This window comes from Eucalyptus grandis, chromosome 3, assembly GCF_016545825.1.
Source record: "Eucalyptus grandis isolate ANBG69807.140 chromosome 3, ASM1654582v1, whole genome shotgun sequence".
Classification (NCBI taxonomy): Eukaryota; Viridiplantae; Streptophyta; class Magnoliopsida; order Myrtales; family Myrtaceae; genus Eucalyptus; species Eucalyptus grandis.
This window is the reverse complement of record NC_052614.1, coordinates 66,515,789-66,534,028: the sequence shown is the minus strand read 5'-3', so window position 1 is coordinate 66,534,028 and position 18,240 is coordinate 66,515,789. Positions and strand designations below refer to the sequence as shown.

The window sequence follows — 18,240 nt, the reverse complement described above, 5'->3', positions numbered from 1 at the left end:
GCAAAGAAGGGAGGAAAAATTAGGGGGAAATTAGGATTTTTGTGGGACAGAGGACTAAAAGACAAAGGTAGCATCTCAGCTTCAGGGACCAATCTAATAACTTTTTTGCAAAATGGGAAGGAAAAATTGTGACGGACATGTACAATGACAGGACAAGAAGCGAGCGAATCTGGTTAGTGTCACGAGCAAAAGAAGAGGAGGGGAGAAGGAAAAAAAAAGAGTTGGTTGGTGTGGCGGTGAAGTGGGAGGACTAGCTCGTTAATCTCTTGCCTGTGTCGATAGAGGCATAGAATCATGATGATTTTTAATTTTCATATTTAATTTTATTTCTTAAAGGATTAATATCGGCAAAATTATAAGTCACGTTATTGTTTTATTGATTCCCCAAACTATTTTTTATGTTATCGAAACTTTTGCAAATATATATTAGTGGGAAAAAAAATTTAAGGAATTGGTCTAAAAAAACGTAATTTAGGATTTATGGCGTTATCCTGTCTAAATTAAAAGTGTATTCATACAAGTTGCCCCATTGATTATATTAGCTTCATTTTGGCTCTCTCTTTAAATTAATTCTAGAAACTTCATGCTTTTCATCTAGTTTTATTGCCATATTTTAATTCCAATTATGCGACCATTGGATCCCATCACTTGCACAAGACATCTCTCTCTCACTTTATTTTTCCATCTCGATAATCAATCTTTACTAACAAGAAAAACACCCGAAATCGATTCAACCGAAATTAAATTTTTTTTTCCAAGTAACTAGACTCGAGTTGATAAATTGACAATCCCCCATGAAAAACCCAAAAAGCTGAGGGGCAAAATGAAATTAAGCCAAAAATGTAGGGGCTAACGCGTAATTCACGTAAAGTAAGTTCCTGATGCAACAGTATATAATGCTTCCTCGCTCCCTTTTTCCCTCCGTTTTCGGAGAAGAAAGCAAGTAGAAAAAAAAATGGCTCCGAAGAAGAAGCAGCCGCAGAAACCGAAGCAGAAGACCGGCGGCGGCGGCGGCGGCGGCGGCGGCGGCGGCAAACCCTCCTCCTCCTCCTCCGGTCCGAAGCTCCAGCTGTCGGCCGAGAACGAGAGCCGCCTCCGCCGCCTCCTGCTCAACAACGCCGCCGCCGCCGGCTCCGGCCGATCGGCCGAGCCCGATGCCGGCGGCGCCGGGGATTGCCTCTCCGATGCCCAGAAGGCCAAGCGCCTCAAGTCCGCCTACGAGAAGCTCTCCTGCGAGGGCTTCTCCAACGACCAGATTGAACGAGCGCTCTCTGCTCTCAAGGTTTCGATGTGAATTCCCAAATGTCAATTCAGTTTCGTCGTAATCAGTCGCCGAGGACTGTGTACAGTGGGAAATTTCATGATCTGGCTGCTTTCGATAACTTTTTTCGTCAGGAGTTTTGTCGATCAGCGCTGAGAATAAGAGCGGACCCACAAGATGATGTCGGATTGCGTGGTCCTTTGATTTAGAAGGCTCGGCTTACTATGTTAATCTAGGTTTCTTAAAATGTAGTAGAGTGGTTTGTTCGAAGACGAAAGCATTCATGCTACGCTACTTAGTAGCTGTTCAGAGACTACCTATTGCTCGTCAAAAAAAGATTTTGCCCAACCTTTTCTTACGTTTTTTAGAGAGCTGTTAAGAGTGGTTGTTCCAATGAAACAGTGATGTTTTAAACTCTTTACCAATTTAGTGCGGCGCAGGGGTTTATGATTTTCTTATCCTTTTTGCAAAATGGGCAGGGTAATGCCACTTTTGAGGCTGCTCTTGATTGGTTATGCTTGAATTTGCCCGGGAACGAGCTTCCTCTGAAATTCTCCAGTGGGGTCTCTTCACTTGCCAGTACAGGTAAATATAACATGACCAGTGAACTCATAGCTCGTGGAGTTTTTGAGTAGATTGAGTCTGTGTTACCGCATGGGCGAGCTAGATCCTGTATGACCGAATGCTGCGCTGTGTATTTTCTGTTAGGAGGATCTGTCAATGTCCTTGTATCAGCACGGGAAGATTGGACACCTTCAGTGGAACCATCTTCAAGGGTCGATGAAGACGCTGCCAAGTATTCTGTTAAGCTTAAGGGCAATCGGGACAATGAGAGTTTGGATTCCCACAAACAATCCCAAGCAGATTGGATTAAACGATATGTGGAACAGCAGGAAGAGGTTGGTTCAAGTATAATTTGGAAGTTGTGTTATTTTTGCATTTTGCTTAATGATGTCGATATATTTATTGATTTTTTCTATTTCCTATTAATTAGAAAAAAATTAAGTCAGAACAACTTAATCACTTTTGCTGTTGAATTTGGAAAATTTTCTTGTATTCCTTTCAAATTGGATTACATGCGTGCTGCTACTATTTAGTTCTTTTCTGAGTATACTTGTGGATTTGCCGAGAGAATTCTTCTATTTATCGAACTTTTGTTTGGTAATTCTGCATATGACATTGAAACTCAGATGAGGTTGCGCAGCTAGTTTGATTTAACTTGAGCATAGGCTGGAACCAGTGGTATGCTTACACGAAAAACGTCCCTGGTCTCATAGGGGCAGTTCCACGGTTGAATCGGCTTTTAATCGGTTTTCTTTCTTCATAGAAGTTAGCAAAATGACTTACTAAGATTTGGACAATGGGCTCCAACATGGAAACACATCCACGTGATCACTCAACCAGATTAATTCTCTTGTTTAAAAGATGAGATTTTATATTAGACGTTGTTATTTGATTTGTTACAGAAAAAGAAAAAGTGGAAGTTGTCTGGTTCACAACCAGGAATTTGCTTGTTTCTAACTGACGGGCCTGCCGTTGAATTGATCCACTTGCATATCAATCACCCCTGGACTTGTTATATGGTGGTGGTTGACAATGTCGCAAATTTTAATTTTCCCCTGCTGAAAGTATGGAGTTACACGTGTTTACTTTTCTATGTTATCTTCACAGATTTTTTTGGTTGTCATAACTTTTTATTTTTGTTTCCTGATGCTGTATTGCATCATCAGGATAGTTCTGATACCTGGGAAGATCGCATGGTTGACGAAGGCCACTTGCAAAAGGTATATTTTTGCTTTATAGTTTTAATTGCTTTGTCTTATAATGCAGTTTAAATTGCTTTTCTTTTTATTGAATATTAGTGCTGATGAAATTGCCCACTATGCTGAGACAACTTTCGAGTATTATAAACTCAAGGAAACGAGATACTTGTGAGTGAATTGATGTGGTATATGGGTTTTTTCTTTTCTTTTCCTTTCTTACCATCCTTCATACTAAATATTTTATCAGGGAAAAACCAGATATTTTTCTGGGTAAATAAATTTAATTACAAGGCATTAAGGGGTATAAACCCAAATGATTACTCAAGAAAACAAATGAAAAGGAGCTCAAACATAGGACAAAGCATCTACAATGTCCATCAATGCATTTACATCCACATGCCTGTTTCCACTATACCAAAGGTTTTCAGTCAAATCTCTTTCAAAGGCTCTCTTGCTCTGATGAAATCTTTGTGTTTGAGGCACTGCTAATACCTTGTTGTCTTGATCTGAAATGTTTGTTGAGACCTTCAGAGGGTCTTAATTATGTAATGCAAATGTTTTCACAGTTTCAACGAGATAATTATGTACTTGTATGTGTTTTCTCCTGCAATTTTCACTTGTCATCTTCATGATGGAGATGTTCATTGCTTGTGAGTTGCTGTATGGTTTAGGTGAAACTGTTTTTTGAAGTTTCTATTAAGTGCCAGAAGTTTCAGATTACAAAGTCATTTCTGGCCGTGCTTGTGACTTTTTAGTACCTTTACAAAGAAGGAGCTGATTTAAGGATCAGATGGTACTGAGTTGTGAAGATTTTATTAAGTGCAAGGAGTTTCAGATTGACTGCTGTTTTGGGCAACCCTTACTTTTTTGTATCTTCACATCTGTCTTTCTTTGGCAATCTATAGATACGCGAACCAAGGTCCTATGATGACATTGCCAGAGAGTACCATGCTGCTCGCTTGGATGCTTCAAGAGCTAAAGAAAAAAGAGATAAGAGCAGCCAGGAAAAGGCAGGCTTAATTATCCGTAACCTCAAGCAAGAGTTGTCTGCTCTAGGTCCGTTTATTGCTTTTATGATTTATATTCTTTTCTGATTATGTTGTAATAATTGTGTTCTCTTGACCATCACAAGCAGGATTATCTGAGGACATGTTGGCACAGGACCTTGCTTACAAACATGTTTCTGAGAATGAGACTGGTTCGCTACCCTCAGAGCACCTGGAGACAGGATCAACACATATCAGTCTTTCGTCTTCTTCGTCTGCACATGTGGATGTTACTGAAGTTGACGGGAGGGTGGCTTCCCTGGGCCCCCGAGATTCTCTTCAGACACCTACCCTCCCGACGCCACCTATTCATGAAGAGAACACAACAGAAGGTGAATCAGGAGAAGTAGAGCTTGGCGGGCTATTCTCAGATGATGCACCGGAGAATGAGCTGGTCACTTCGGAAGTTTTGAGACTACAAAAGCAAGAAAGAATGAGAGAACTATGCAGTGAAAAGAATTTGGAGGGTATCTGGAGAAAGGTAATGCTGGATTTGTGGTCTGTTTGTGGTGCTATCTAAATGCTACAAAATTCCTTATCAATTGATGAATTTGCTACCTATCATACGGAAAATGTATTGTTTCATGATGTAGCTCACTAGGAACAGATAAACTTCCAAGATTAACATTATTTCCAGCACGAACAAAACGGAAGTGAAAAAGCTTGCTCGAAACTCTTGATAGCTTCAGATCCATTGTTTGAGTTCCCTGATATTTTGATTTTGTGTTAATACTTTGAGTTTTACCATAAAAAATTTCTCCTTCTGGCTTTTTCATGATATTGCTCTTTCCAGATGAACTAGCTTGATTGATCCCTGAGTGCATGAAGAGCAAATTAATGGAACAACAATTTTGATATCATTTCTAAGTGTTTCTGCTTGCTTGCATTGTCTTTGCTTTTACACATTATAGATATCGATTCTTAGTCATCTTAAGAAAGAAAAAAGATCTAAATGATGTTTGCCTATAGTTTAGCTTCTAACTCGTTGATGATATTATAGACTGAGGTTTTTGAACTTTGATTAAAAAGAAGTGCAATGTCTGATATAGGGTGGCTTGATGATTGATGAGATAAAACATGATCTAATTGGTGTCCACAGATGCTGCTTTACTTTATGATTCTGTTTATTTTTTTCTAGGTTGGATACTGATTATTGTAGTCAGAGACATTGTCTTGTGATATAATTTTCTTTGCTATGGTTGTCGTGAAGAGTATCTTTCTGTCTATCATTGTTAGAGGCAGCAATTGGGTATTCTTTATCAACAGAGGATATTTGTGTATGCATCTGAGAAGAGTGTGCTACCAGATAGGGTGATATGACTTGAAAGAAATTTGTGCATTGATCCAAGTTTGCAAGAGAAGGTTCAAGGTATTTAGAGAAAAAGAGGTTCTCTCTGGACAACACAACTTTTTGTGGAGGAAAAAAATTATACTTTCTTTAATGAGAAGGAATTACTCATTCTTAGATGGATATGTACTCTATCATGTGTAGTAGAGCTAATTCATTGAATTTGCAGCTGTCCTATTGTTCAGATTTTCTACTTGGAACAAGTTGGCTCCTTGGTCCTTAGACAATAATAGATTTTTGGTGCAACTTTGTCTCTTGGTTCTTTTGCAAATTTTAATGTAGACAAGATTTTGTCAGGGGGACCCACCAAAAATACCAAAAGCTGTGTTGCATCAACTATGTCAAAAATCAGGGTGGGAAGCACCAAAGTTCAATAAAGTACTTGGAGAATCAAAAGTATTTTCTTATGCTGTCAGTGTGGTCCGTAAAGCCAGCGGAAGAGGCAAAAGCAGAAAAGCTGGAGGACTCGTGACTTTTCAGCTGCCTAACCAGGGTGAAGTTCTGGAATCAGCAGAGGTATGCATTTTTCCTGGTTTCTCACACTCCTGCCTCTTTGTGTGGGGATATTATATTTGGCTAAGGTAATGTGTGTAAGCCCTTGAAAGGAGTGGCTTTTCCTTAAAAAGTAAAAGAGAAAAAAAGACTGGTATGTGGAATGGGGCCTCGGTCAACTTGGTGCTCCACTTTTATGAAGCTCTGGAGGATTTGAGTTCAATTTTGATCCTCCTCTCAATACCTGCCTAGGTCAGAGCGCCAAAAACAAAGGAAGAAAAACACTTAAGTCCTTCTGCAGAATGATTTGTTCCTTGATTTGCCTTTTTCCTTCTTTCATCAGCTAATGTTATATACTATTTCTTATCTTTGTTGCACACTTGTTCATTTCCTTTGCCTTCTTTATCTTAAAACTGGATAAATATTAACAAAGATTAAAAAGTAAAATCCCACACAAACTTTTAAAAAAATTCTGTTGGATCATCAAACTTATTTTGAAACCAGCTTCACTTGTCTATCTAGTTATTAAGGATCATTGAACTTTTTTGGTCCACCATCTGGCCCCTTCCTTCATTTACTTATGGTGCCTTTGCCGTTTTCTCCACCTTGATCTCAATCTCTCTCTCTCTCTCTCTCTCTCTCTGTCTTTGACTGTCTCCCTACTTATTCTCTTGTACATGCATATTCTTGTTTTGAGATGAGCATGTTGAGGTGCATTTATGCAATTACTTTCCCAAACTTTCACTTTGGTTGGAGAAAGTTGCCAAATACACGGGTTTGGCTTCTTTCTAGATATGTCTGCTCGCATGTAAGTTAGTTTCTTTAGTTGTGAAAATGCTGGTATGCTGCTTTAACCTGGAAGACTTTGCTGGAGAGACACCGAAGATGCTTGTTTTCTCCCAAACTGCCAAGTTTGATATTGTAAAAGGCAGAGAGGAAGGAAGAAGCATGATTAATCATTAAAGTTCCTGCCAAAAATAGGAGCCCATGTGACATATCCAGAACCAGCACTTTAAATGTCTGAAATCATCATGTGTTCTGATCATTAGTGATGGAGAAGAGAGAAGGAAACCTAGATCTAAGAGGAGATTTACTGCACCAAACAATGGAGAGGAAATAAATTGTACATCCATTCACCTATCTGGAATTTGATCCCCTGCTAAAAGAATCCCAGACTTTCCTGATATGTTCCAAACAATCAATCCCTCATGGAGAGTTCACATTGATTTTTGTACCAACCACTAGAAATAGAGCCGTATGTGGCGCTAATCATGCTTACCCAGAGAGAATTTCTTTCCTGAGAGAAACTCGGAAGCTGTTTACCTAGAATAGCTTCATTGAGAAGAGTCAATTCTCAAAACTGAGCATTCTTTTGTTTGTGTGATCTATGTTAAGTTTTGGAGGGCCATGCTCAACTTTTATTTCTAATCTTGCATGATCTTAAAATCAGATAAGACCTTATATCTTATGATTGGCATTGGGATTTAACAAATAGGTAGCTGTTTTGAGTGGTACTTGTCTTTCAATTTAGCATATAAGTAGTTGTGTTGATTCATCTGATAATGTACCTACTGCCCTGGGTGTCATTGATACCCTAGCAGTTGAACTCTAATACTGTGACGGAGGGACATTGGGCACTGATAGCACCCTCTTGGCTATACGTAATTTGCATCATTTTGCATGTTCTTTCCTTCAGCATTGGTTGATTCATCAAGTGTCTGCTTTGATGCTATTAGAAGCCTGTTTTAGTTATTCAGTCAATTCTCAGTCTGACCCAAGAGCTTTTAGTTCATGTAAATAATAGTGCTGCTCTTTGCTAGTGTAACCTCCTTCCAACTTTTGACAGGATGGGCAAAATAAAGTTGCAGCCTACGCTCTGTGTCACCTTTTTCCGGATATTCCTGTTCATCTTATGATCATAGAGCCTTATGCGTCACTTGTTCTGCAGTGGAAGGAAGGTCAGTGTTTGTCCATTCTAAGTGTTTCTTTTTGAAGACTCAGTCTTTTGGATCATATTCTACTGTGCATGTTTAGCTAAATCAGCATGCCTACGATACTGGGCAAGCCCATTTGAAACCAGGATGTTCGTAATCATTCTTTTCGCCGGCAATACTTGTTGTATTGACATCTTTAATTATGCAGGGGAGCAGTCAATTAACAGTGAAGCTAGTGAGGAAGATAGAAGAGCTGATTTTGTAAACTCATTGCTGAGATCAAGTGAAGTGGTGGATGTCACTGATAGATCGCTTAAGGAAAAGTCTCAAGAGCCTCATGCTAAAGAAAACAAGAGTGCACATAGTGATGAAGATACTCAAAGTATGTTCCTCTTGTGCGTTCTGTAGTCTACTTCTGTGTTGAATGTGCATTTTCAATTGCGTCTTCTCTCATTCAGTATGCTAATGAGTTCCTATTTTGGCACCCTTCAACCCATTCCCACATATATATTCCAGTGTTGTTTTCTCATATTCTAATGATGTTTTGCAACTTAATGGAACTTGTTGTTTGCAGCCTTCTCTTCTTCGCACTTCATGATTTTTCTAAAGAAATCAGCATGAACACATTCTCTTGAATCGGACACTGGCCCAAGCCAAGTCCAGCTTTTGTTTTACGTGTTTCACTACTGACCATTTTTTTCATCTGGTTGGAGTGGTTTATTCAGCCAGTCGAATGTTCATGTAGATGTTATCGACTTTTCGAGTTCACCTTGGATTGGTGAAAGAAATTATTGGAGAATGATTTTGTATATGCATATCTTTTCTTCTGTATTTGGGTCCTTATATCTTTTTGTCAGTTGTGGTGGAAATAATACAAGTTAAAGCTACATGTTTTTCACATGGGAAAAAGAACCATTCCCTTCTGCATGCTCTGGCCTTTTGTGCCGGACACCCTGTTCCCTTCTGCCATAGCGCTCTCGCCTTTTGCACCAGACATGACTTTGAGATTTTAAGATCGATTATTGTAGTTATTTCATGTAGAACTGATGATGATGTGAGAATTTGAACTGCTTGATGTGCCACATGATGCATTGGTTGTCTTTTAACACTTTTGATTTTGGGACATTTAGAATAGAGAGGATGCTGAGTTCTCTGTTTGATAACTACCCCATCTTCATACTCTTCTTTGTGAGAACTTTTCCAACTTCCCTGCTTAATGCAAATTTGGCAGGATAGGCCCAGAGGAGAAAAGAAACATTTCCCATGATTTTTCCATTCAAATTTTCTATGAAACTATGATTTAATAGTATGATTGTTACATGTCACGGTGGCTAAAGGGGATCACTAAGATTACTAGCTTGTCAGTATGTCTGAGCATTTTCAAACTTTTAGATTGCAGATGGGCTGAAAATATCTGATCAGGTACTAGCATGTCAATGTATCTGTGCACATCTTGAATTTCTGAATTTTGGATGGGCGGTTGTTTACTTGTAACTAGTGCTACTGATATTTCGCGATAATGGATGTAGCTAATCAGCCTTAGAGATTTTTGGTGCCATGGACTTCTATGCATAGAAAAGCAGGTGCTCCTTTAGCGATCTTATTTTGTCATAACAAATCATACATCAATGCTTTCACATCAATTGATTAAGGATGTTTATTATCTCATGAAAAAGTGGGATCTCAATGAATGGAGAAGAGCATGGCAGAGATATTTAATATGGTCTAACTTTACCAATATACAGGAGTAGAGCTCTCTAAAGAAGCAGAGAGTTCTTACCTGAGAAAGGAGCATGAGAGTCGAAAGAAAATGCAGAAATACAAGGTCAGTAGATTGTTTTTTCTTATCTACTCTTAAGCAAATGTTGATATCTGGTCTGAAATATTTATATCTGCAGTTCTGCACCCTATTTTTCAGTAATATAGTGCCTGTCCACTTATCATCTTCATCTAGACTAATAATGGGTATCATCACTAAAATCGATCATAAGGATTGCAAGCTTCATAGTGTGTATCAGTTTCATGGTTCAAATCTATTGTTTTTTTGTGGAAACGATTGTCTTTTTGGAGGATGAATACAGTACTGGCTTCTTAGTCGTTCCCTTTTCCTTTTCATAGTTAAAAGTTTGATCTGCATGCAAAAATGTTCTCACATACTTGGAGTGAACATTCTTTGCACCCGAGTAAATAATCCTTTAGGATTTGCAATAGATTTAAGTGGAAGGAGGATCTATGACGGCTTTGACTTGTTGATATATTATTTGGGAAGGCAGACTACAGAAAATTTTTCCAAGCTTTTGTGATGATGATATTGGACCTTTTTATTGTTTGATTTCAAAATCGGAGAGGTTTATCTATTGCCGGGTTGCAGCATATATACCAAGGAAAGTTCCTTTTTGGATTTTAGCTTTCTTGCTTCTTATTTTAATACGATTTCTTTGCCACCTCTCTCTTTCCCCCACCTATGTGACTTGTCAGCCCATCGTCCCATCAAACAAACCAGTTCTTGAAAAGAATCTAATCTCTCCCCCTGAATGCTCAGAACTTCTGCTCCATTATATTTATCCCACTTTCATCAGCTCCATCAAAACTCTACTTCAAGTTAGAGAATTCGAAGAAATTGTCTTCAATTAATAGTGTGTTAGAGTATAGGGGTTAGTCTTTAGGATCTTTAGGGTTTATTTTTTATTTGCATATTGAACATTATTGAATAATACAAAATACTTTTCCTCTCACAGAGTGAAATCATCAAAAGAAAAAAAAATTGAGAGAAAACAGAGTCAAGTAAAAACATGGAGAGCAGAAGACGTAAAGAACAGGGAATGCTCTTGTTCAAGCCTTTCATAAAGCTTATGATGTATTCAATTCACATTTTTGTTGGTCATCTATTGAGTTGATTGAGACCTTAGTGAAAGTGAGGGATGGCTGGATACTGGCACTATGTATCTAGTACTGTTATTGGTTTGAACCCTACTGCTATTGCTATTTTTCTTTTTTCTTTTTTTTTTTTGGGCATTTCTCCCCTGATAAACAGAGCCAAATAGGTTCTTGGTTTAGTTGACCTGTCTTACTGCCCGGATCATGACCCTGTTTCTGACCATAACTGCTTTGAGGTTTAGACCTCGGTGTGGTTCCTGGTTCAACCAATAAACTGGCTGGTGTAATTCACTTTGCACATCATTGGCTTGATATCACAAGAAGCTAGGAAGTTAACATACAAGTGAGCATGTGCAGGAAAATATGAATATGCCATAAAAAGAGTTGCAATGTTTTTCATAGACATGTTTTGACACAGAGACTTTGCAATCTTTCTTGTTGATTATTTAATAGCAAAACCTCTATTGATTTCCCTCTCTGCAATCAATAAAACTTCAGTATACATAAACAATGTTGTTGTATCATTCAGGAAATGCTGAGAGCCAGAGCTGCGCTGCCTATTGCTGCTTCAAAGAGTGAGATTCTGCAACTGCTGAGGGAGAATAATGTTCTTGTTGTTTGTGGGGAAACAGGTTCTGGCAAGACAACTCAGGTGAAAGTTATACTAGTTTTCTGAAAGAATGTCTGCTTTCTGATGATTTAAAAAACATGATTGTGGATGGGTTGTGACGTGCTTGATTGAATCTGATTTTTACCATATTATTCTCAAGTGGTGATGTGATATTTGATGGCCATTTCCTTATGTGCTTTCAAATGGCCTTTATTGTAGGTCCCCCAATTTATATTGGATGACATGATTGAATCAGGAAGTGGTGGATATTGTAACATCATATGCACACAGCCAAGAAGAATAGCGGTGAGTTTAGAATTTGTTTCGCTCGTTTTAGGACTTGACCAAACATCTCACGACACGAGCTGACGACAGCCATGCAGCACCTAACAATACAATAAAAGAAATGGATTCTCCTGCCAGCGAGATCAACATTTTCTCTCAGTGGTGACCTTGCAATTATTAATGGGAGAATAGATCCGTAATGTTTGCTTCATTAGCAGTTTCCTTTATCTCTTTGCCTGCTCCATTGTTATTATGGTTGCTGTGGTTTCTTAACACCATTCATTGACGCTGAGTCGTGATGTCAGTGCTTAAACTTTCAAGCATTGATAGATTGTCCATGTGTAGAGGGGTGGTGATTTCTTTGTTAATTTTTTCCGGCACAAGGGAATGCACTTTTGTTATGAAAGAGCAAAAACCCAACAGTTTACAGCCCACCTATGGCATAAAAGCCTTTGGCATCATCTTCTTCAAAGGAGGAAGTTGGGGGTCAAGAAACCCAATTCTAGGAGTACATCCTATTCCTACAACTAGTAGCAACCCGATGAGCACATCCATCTGCTTTGTTTTTCCAACATAAAATTTTTAATATTCTGTACCTGCCTCTGTTAATTGCTGAACAATGGACATCTATCTTTCAAATAATCTTCATTTCCCCTTTCGCAGTGAGTATAAATATTTCCGAATTATCCTTCCACTTTGATTTTCATCCTCCCTTTAGCTCCGTTCTGACGTTGATTTCTTAAGCCTGATTTACTTCTTCATCTGCAGATGTATTCTCTTGCAATCTCCAGCTAACAAGATGCTTTTGCTATCCCTGGCAGTCACTCCTGCTGTCTCCTCACTGGAGTGATTGTAAGCTCCATTCCAACTGATAAATACAACTCTCTCAACTCCTCTTATCCTCTTTGCTCTGAACCTTTCCTTCTCCTCATAATACTTCCTTCCGCATACCCCAGTATTCCACATCAATGTTGTCAAAATTGAGCAATTCAAATTGGCAATGTTAAAATCATGATAGTCAATTTGATTCAAACTCTGAGTTCTGTTTGATTAATCCTTCAGATGATTTTGTCTCATACAATTGAGTGGTAAATGTGACTGAGTCGTGTCAAAAGATGACAACTAATGTTTATAGCTTATTTTAGAACATTCTTTTGACCTAATTAAAGATTTTGGATTTGTTGGAAGCAAATTCAATGAGTGGTGGCCTTCTTTATTTGATTAAACTGCACCTTGTCACTTTAAAGCAAATATAACTACAAATAAACTGTCTGAGACAGAGGGATAACTCAACTATTCTTCAAAAGGACCTCCGAACCTAGTTAATGAACCAAAAGTTATGCCTTACATACTGCGGTCTTTACACACAGCCTACCCTGTTCTTAATCTCGTACCTCACGATATTGGTAGTATGTGGCCACTAATATAAAGTGATAAAGCTTGCAGGTTGGACTCAGGATTCAACAGATCAAATTCTCTTGGCTAATCTTAGTGTTGATCTGAACCATCTTTATCTCGCATACCAAACTTAACAATGTTCCACAAGATGTCCTAATGTATTCTTCTATGTACATGGACCCTGAAGGGGCTAGAATGTGAAGTAGAGAAACACCTTTGTGAGATCTTAGTGGGACCACAGCCAGCTGTTCCAATAGCTTAAGCTGTTAGATGAAAGTATGGTTTAATTTTAAATTTTCTAAAACTCCCTCTCACGCTTAGTTTGGTCTTTTTGCCTAATACTAAGTGTGGAAATTTAATTGGAGAGGCAAATGGGCCTCCGGAAAAATTTGAACTTAGGACCCCCAATTCTGATCAATATTCTAACACCTTTTATCATGCTTCTGTCAGCATTCAGCCTTTGGTATTCATTCTTGTGTCTTTATACTTCTAAAATCTTGTCTTCTACCACAGGACTATTTAATTAAGCATTAGCTCGTTTACTTTCATCTTAACTGCAAATTAATGGCAAATACCTAGGTGGAGAAATCACTTTTGTTCATTTTTATTCCTGTCAGCAAATTCTGATGGCATTTTTAAACTTAGCGCACTAATATAGGAGCTTTGTGGAGAAGTCACTTTTGTTCTGATTTCTCATTGTAGGCTATTTCTGTAGCTGAAAGGGTTGCTGAGGAGCGTTGTGAAGGTTCCCCAGGTTCTAGGGGTTCTTTAATTGGTTATCAAGTTAGGCTTGATAGTGCTCGGTATAATGTTTATTCTTCATCTCCTTCTCTTAGTCTACTAAGTAAATGTGGATTTAATTTGAGGTTGTGGTGGTGGTAAACTGGTAACGCTTTGCTGATCATTCACCAGTACTGAATTTTGTTTCAATTTGATTTCTGCAATCTTTTTACTTGCTCATTTCTTTTGGAATTAAACCTTTGATGTTGTAACGTTTACAGCAAGATTTATCGTGATAAATAAGCTATTTCATGTTAATAGACCACTTTTGATGAAGAGAAATCACAATGGTTGGCATTAAATCAGGGAGGAGCAGTCAAGAGGATAGGTAAACGAAGCAGTATGACATTAAGAACTAAAAATGAAACAACAATGAAGAAACTAAATTGGAGATTCCCGAGTGGAAGAGAATATGCAAATGTTCTTCCTTGCTTTAAAACTCAGCATGTTAGTGTGCCTATCACCTTTTATCTGTTTGAGAAATATATCAGAGTGATGCAGTCTATGCATGGGGCTGAAACTTCTGTAATGACAAGGGTCTGCTGCGCTGTACGTATCTATCCTCATGCTCAGTATTTAAGAAAAGCAAGCGACTGCACTGCTCGGAACCTTAGCCCTCCTTCACTCAAGCTTTAACAGATCTTTTATTCTTTAATTTTAGCAATATAATTTGCTTGAACTAGTAATTGGTCGTGACTTTGAGGGAAGCATTGATCAAAACTCAGTTGTGGAAAAGGTAGGGACTTGAGTGCTCTTGTATGTTTCAGGACGAACGGCACCAGGAATGTAACCTTAGATCCAGTCCTTTAGGATGTACTAGTTTAATTTGGCTTAACCAAGCGCCGGCAAATCTGCATTCCTTGGCATGTTTATTTCTGAATCAAGCTGCAGGATAGGTTCCTTATGGTCATTTTCATTGTTATTCTACTTCAGTTATTGATGGTTATTATTCACGAATATTTCAGGAATGAAAAGACAAAGCTTCTTTTCTGCACGACAGGAATTCTTCTAAGGAGCATTTCTGTAAGTGGTCTAATCATTAATTCCATCTGTGTAGTGCACATGGTAAGGAGCTGTGCAGCTAGCTATTATGTGTGCAATCATGTACTTTGGTTGATAAAGCATGATTTTTAAAAAGCCTTTGACACTGCACTATTGGAGATGCTAAGAAACATGATTGATATGTAACATGGGCCTCTTTTCTGAAAACTTGACAGCGATTGTTTACCATATGACAGTGTACTTGAAGAGCTTATTAGGTGTAAGGAAAATGTATAGGGATTAGAGCTTTGTACTAGGAGGCACCCTTGATGCTCTTTTATGAATAAGCAGTTGTTTTATCAAAAGATGTCATCATAATATTCTCCTGATTCTATCTGATTGTTTCCTCTTTTCTTTTTCTTTTTTCTTTTTTTGATTTACAGGGAGACAAAAACTTGACAGGCATTACCCATGTGATAGTTGATGAAGTGCATGAGCGGTCATTGTTGGTGAGTTTGTGACAATTTCACAACCTGTATCGTGTTCATGAGATTGTGTCTGTATGATCTAATATGCTGTTTCTAACGGTTTTCATCTGGGGATCCTGAGCATTAACAACTTAGCAAATGGGGATCCCCTGTTTTATCTATCCTCATGTTTCTAATGGTTTTCATCTATTAAAGGGTCCCACATTGCTTGCCTATGGGGGATTCTATGAACCTTATATTCTGTAGTCTATCCCTCGACCTATTGGCTTAAGTTTTTAGATTAGACTTTCTAACATGCTATATGAGCCAAGTTTTTCTCTAAGTTTATTTTGCTTGTGTGGCCCCTGTTTGTCAACTACACATGCTGTTCCATAGCTGGTTTTTCACGTGGTATCCTATATCGCTTGTCTATGGGGTTTCTAAGGGCCTTACATTCATATAGTTTTCCCTTTACCCATTAGCTTATGCTTTTGGGTGAATCTTCTGACAGCCTAATTGCAAAATACTCAAGTATGATCAATTTATGATCTAGTACTATCCTTGTATGCTGGTTCTTTATGTCAGTTGTGAAAAGGTACCCTAATTTGCAAATTTTAGAAAAAACATATTTAATTATCTTGTTGGTGTCCACGTTTTTCCTTAAAGTTTCACATGGAAACTTTATGCGATACATATTGGTCGGAAACATTTGAAATAGTCGAAGCCATTTTAGCTTCTGTAACATAAGATGAGGGTTTTTCTTCATTTCCATCAAGTTGAGTTGAACAGCCATAAACTGAATTCAATCTACTCTTAATTTAATGCCATATTAGTTCAATCTTTTAGAGTGTTATTGCTTCAAGAAGAAAGTGCCACTAAGGGATCTCTGTGCTGTTGAAAGATCATGGACTGGAAGTTTTTGGTGAAGGACCAATTAGTTAAATTCTTATCTTGGTACCCTGCAGGCCTGCATTTTATTATTATTCCTCATTGAAAATTGGCTGTCTATTGATTAGTGTCTTCACATTCTTTAGTCATCATCTGCACAATTGGAACTTTTGTTCTCTAGAATGATTCTGAGATCTTCAAGGCAAAGACTTTATCATGCTTGAGAACAAAGGATTTCAATAATAGAAATTATCGATTGGAAGCGAGTTTACATGCAATGCAAGGGAGCAAAATAAATGAGTAGATAAGGTTGTGGTGAACCATGTAAGCATATGCAGACAAAATTTATCATCTTGTGGTTAGTTCAAGTAAATGATGATGGGGATAAATTGGATGAATGTAAAATCGATTCTCAAGTTCAAGGTATCTCCATTGTGGGTAAATAATAGAGAAGTAGATGTTGTTCCAGATATTAATGTATTGACTCTATCAAACCATCGACATTGCTTGTATGAAAGGTCTACAATGGCCTTTAATACATCTCTTCCCTCCGCCTCATAGCTTAAACTTTTAGGTTGGATTTGTAACATGCTATCGGAGCCAGGTTTGCTTTATGGTTGTTTTGCATGTGGCTCCCTGTTCGTTGATTCCATTTGGTCTCAGTCTGGTTTGCATGTGGAGAGGGGGCGGTAAAGTATTCTATGTCAACATTGGACTTATATACATGTGATCTCCCTCTAGAGAATATCTTAAACTTAGTGAAGATGGAGTAATGCATCTGTTCATGATGCAAATCAGTTGCCCTAGCAGACTTACTAAATTGTTTTGACTTTGTTAGTTATGTTAGGATACTTGTCCTAATCCAGTTAGAACTCAGCCTAGTAGAATTGGAACTTTTGTCATTGATCTTGTTTGATTGGTTTCCTTCTATGTGAGTTTCCTACTTCTACTTGGAAAAGGATTGCTGGGCCAATCTATTTGTTGTTGGTCAATCCATGCATCTTTCTTTCTATTGTTTTATCACTCTATTCATATTTGTGACTATATGTTTTCCTGTCCAACAGTGAATGAGATTTGTTGTACTTTCAGTTGTTCTTTGCACCTAAACTGTATGATCTGATTTTATTCTTTAAAGTGCATTCTTCTGAATTTGGGGCCTTGTCATGATGCCTTCTACTCTTCTGAGTCGCTTTGATGGCAACTTTCATGTTGAATTCCAACCAAAATAGATGTCAAAGTTTAGGTCAAGCTGTTGTACATTCTAAGTGTCAGTTCATTTGATTTTCGAGGTTTCCTCCAAAATTAAGGATTACATCTAGATTTCCAAATGCGTTTCGTCATTGATGAGAGGTAGAATTATAATCTCCTCCTCTTTCATATAATATCCTAATGGTACCTTATTTTCCTGTCTAAGGCCATAGTAAGAGATAAATCTTTGTAGATTAGTTGGACCACCCATCACTTTGTTGCTCTACATGCCTAGACCATTATTTAATAGAGAATGACATGAAGTTCTTTAGTGGATCTTAAGAACAAAGAGTAGTCTGATAAGGTGATTTAAATGGACATTCAATTGTTTCAAACATATGACAAGAGAAGTGAAATGGACAAATTTGAGTGAGATGAAAGTAAAATGGGCAATGATCCTTATTTTCTTAAAACACGTTCTTCTCTGGAGTTGCATAGACTTTTCTGAATATGCAAACGCAAGTTTGGCCTCTTTGACTGGTTCCCTGTACCTAATCATTGCCCATCAGGCTAGCCAGGCATATTGATATATACATTCAAGACACCCTTGCATAAGAGCAAGTACAAGAGGTTAAAATATTAAAGATTGAGGTAGTGTAAGTAATAGGAGTTGTCCATAAAGTTGTGGCCTAAGGAGGATGGAATGGGAATTCTTCTATTATGGTGAATAATAAATGAAGTGGGAAAACTTCTCTTATGGTGTGAATACACATGACTGGATCACACAGTTAACAGTTATGTTTATCCGATCCCCTTCCCTCTGACTTCCCAATTGTCAAATCTCTGTCTGAGTAACTTTAGCATGTTCTTTGTGCTGCTGGAATGAAGGATATGGCCTGGAAAAACGTTGACCAGTTTCTTC

At 38.0% G+C, this 18,240-nt stretch overlaps 1 protein-coding gene across 2 annotated transcripts in view; it reads left to right on the top strand.

Moving 5' to 3' along the window:
• The window catches only part of LOC104452582 (DExH-box ATP-dependent RNA helicase DExH7, chloroplastic), a 74,499-nt gene that overhangs the window by 44,938 nt on the left and 11,321 nt on the right, over nt 1–18,240 (top strand). The window contains exons 1-15 of one of the 2 annotated variants that reach the window (XM_010067036.3): nt 942–1,282; nt 1,741–1,846; nt 1,970–2,160; nt 2,992–3,045; nt 3,930–4,080; nt 4,160–4,551; nt 5,716–5,934; nt 7,757–7,868; nt 8,053–8,226; nt 9,590–9,669; nt 11,251–11,373; nt 11,551–11,637; nt 13,717–13,817; nt 14,760–14,817; nt 15,219–15,284. In XM_010067036.3, the coding sequence (XP_010065338.2) occupies nt 956–1,282; nt 1,741–1,846; nt 1,970–2,160; nt 2,992–3,045; nt 3,930–4,080; nt 4,160–4,551; nt 5,716–5,934; nt 7,757–7,868; nt 8,053–8,226; nt 9,590–9,669; nt 11,251–11,373; nt 11,551–11,637; nt 13,717–13,817; nt 14,760–14,817; nt 15,219–15,284 (2,241 nt within the window). In that variant the 5' untranslated portion in view covers nt 942–955. Of the gene's footprint in view, nt 1–941; nt 1,283–1,740; nt 1,847–1,969; nt 2,161–2,991; nt 3,046–3,929; nt 4,081–4,159; nt 4,552–5,715; nt 5,935–7,756; nt 7,869–8,052; nt 8,227–9,589; nt 9,670–11,250; nt 11,374–11,550; nt 11,638–13,716; nt 13,818–14,759; nt 14,818–15,218; nt 15,285–18,240 lie in introns of those variants that run through there. The other variant, XM_039308989.1, reaches the window with a different exon arrangement.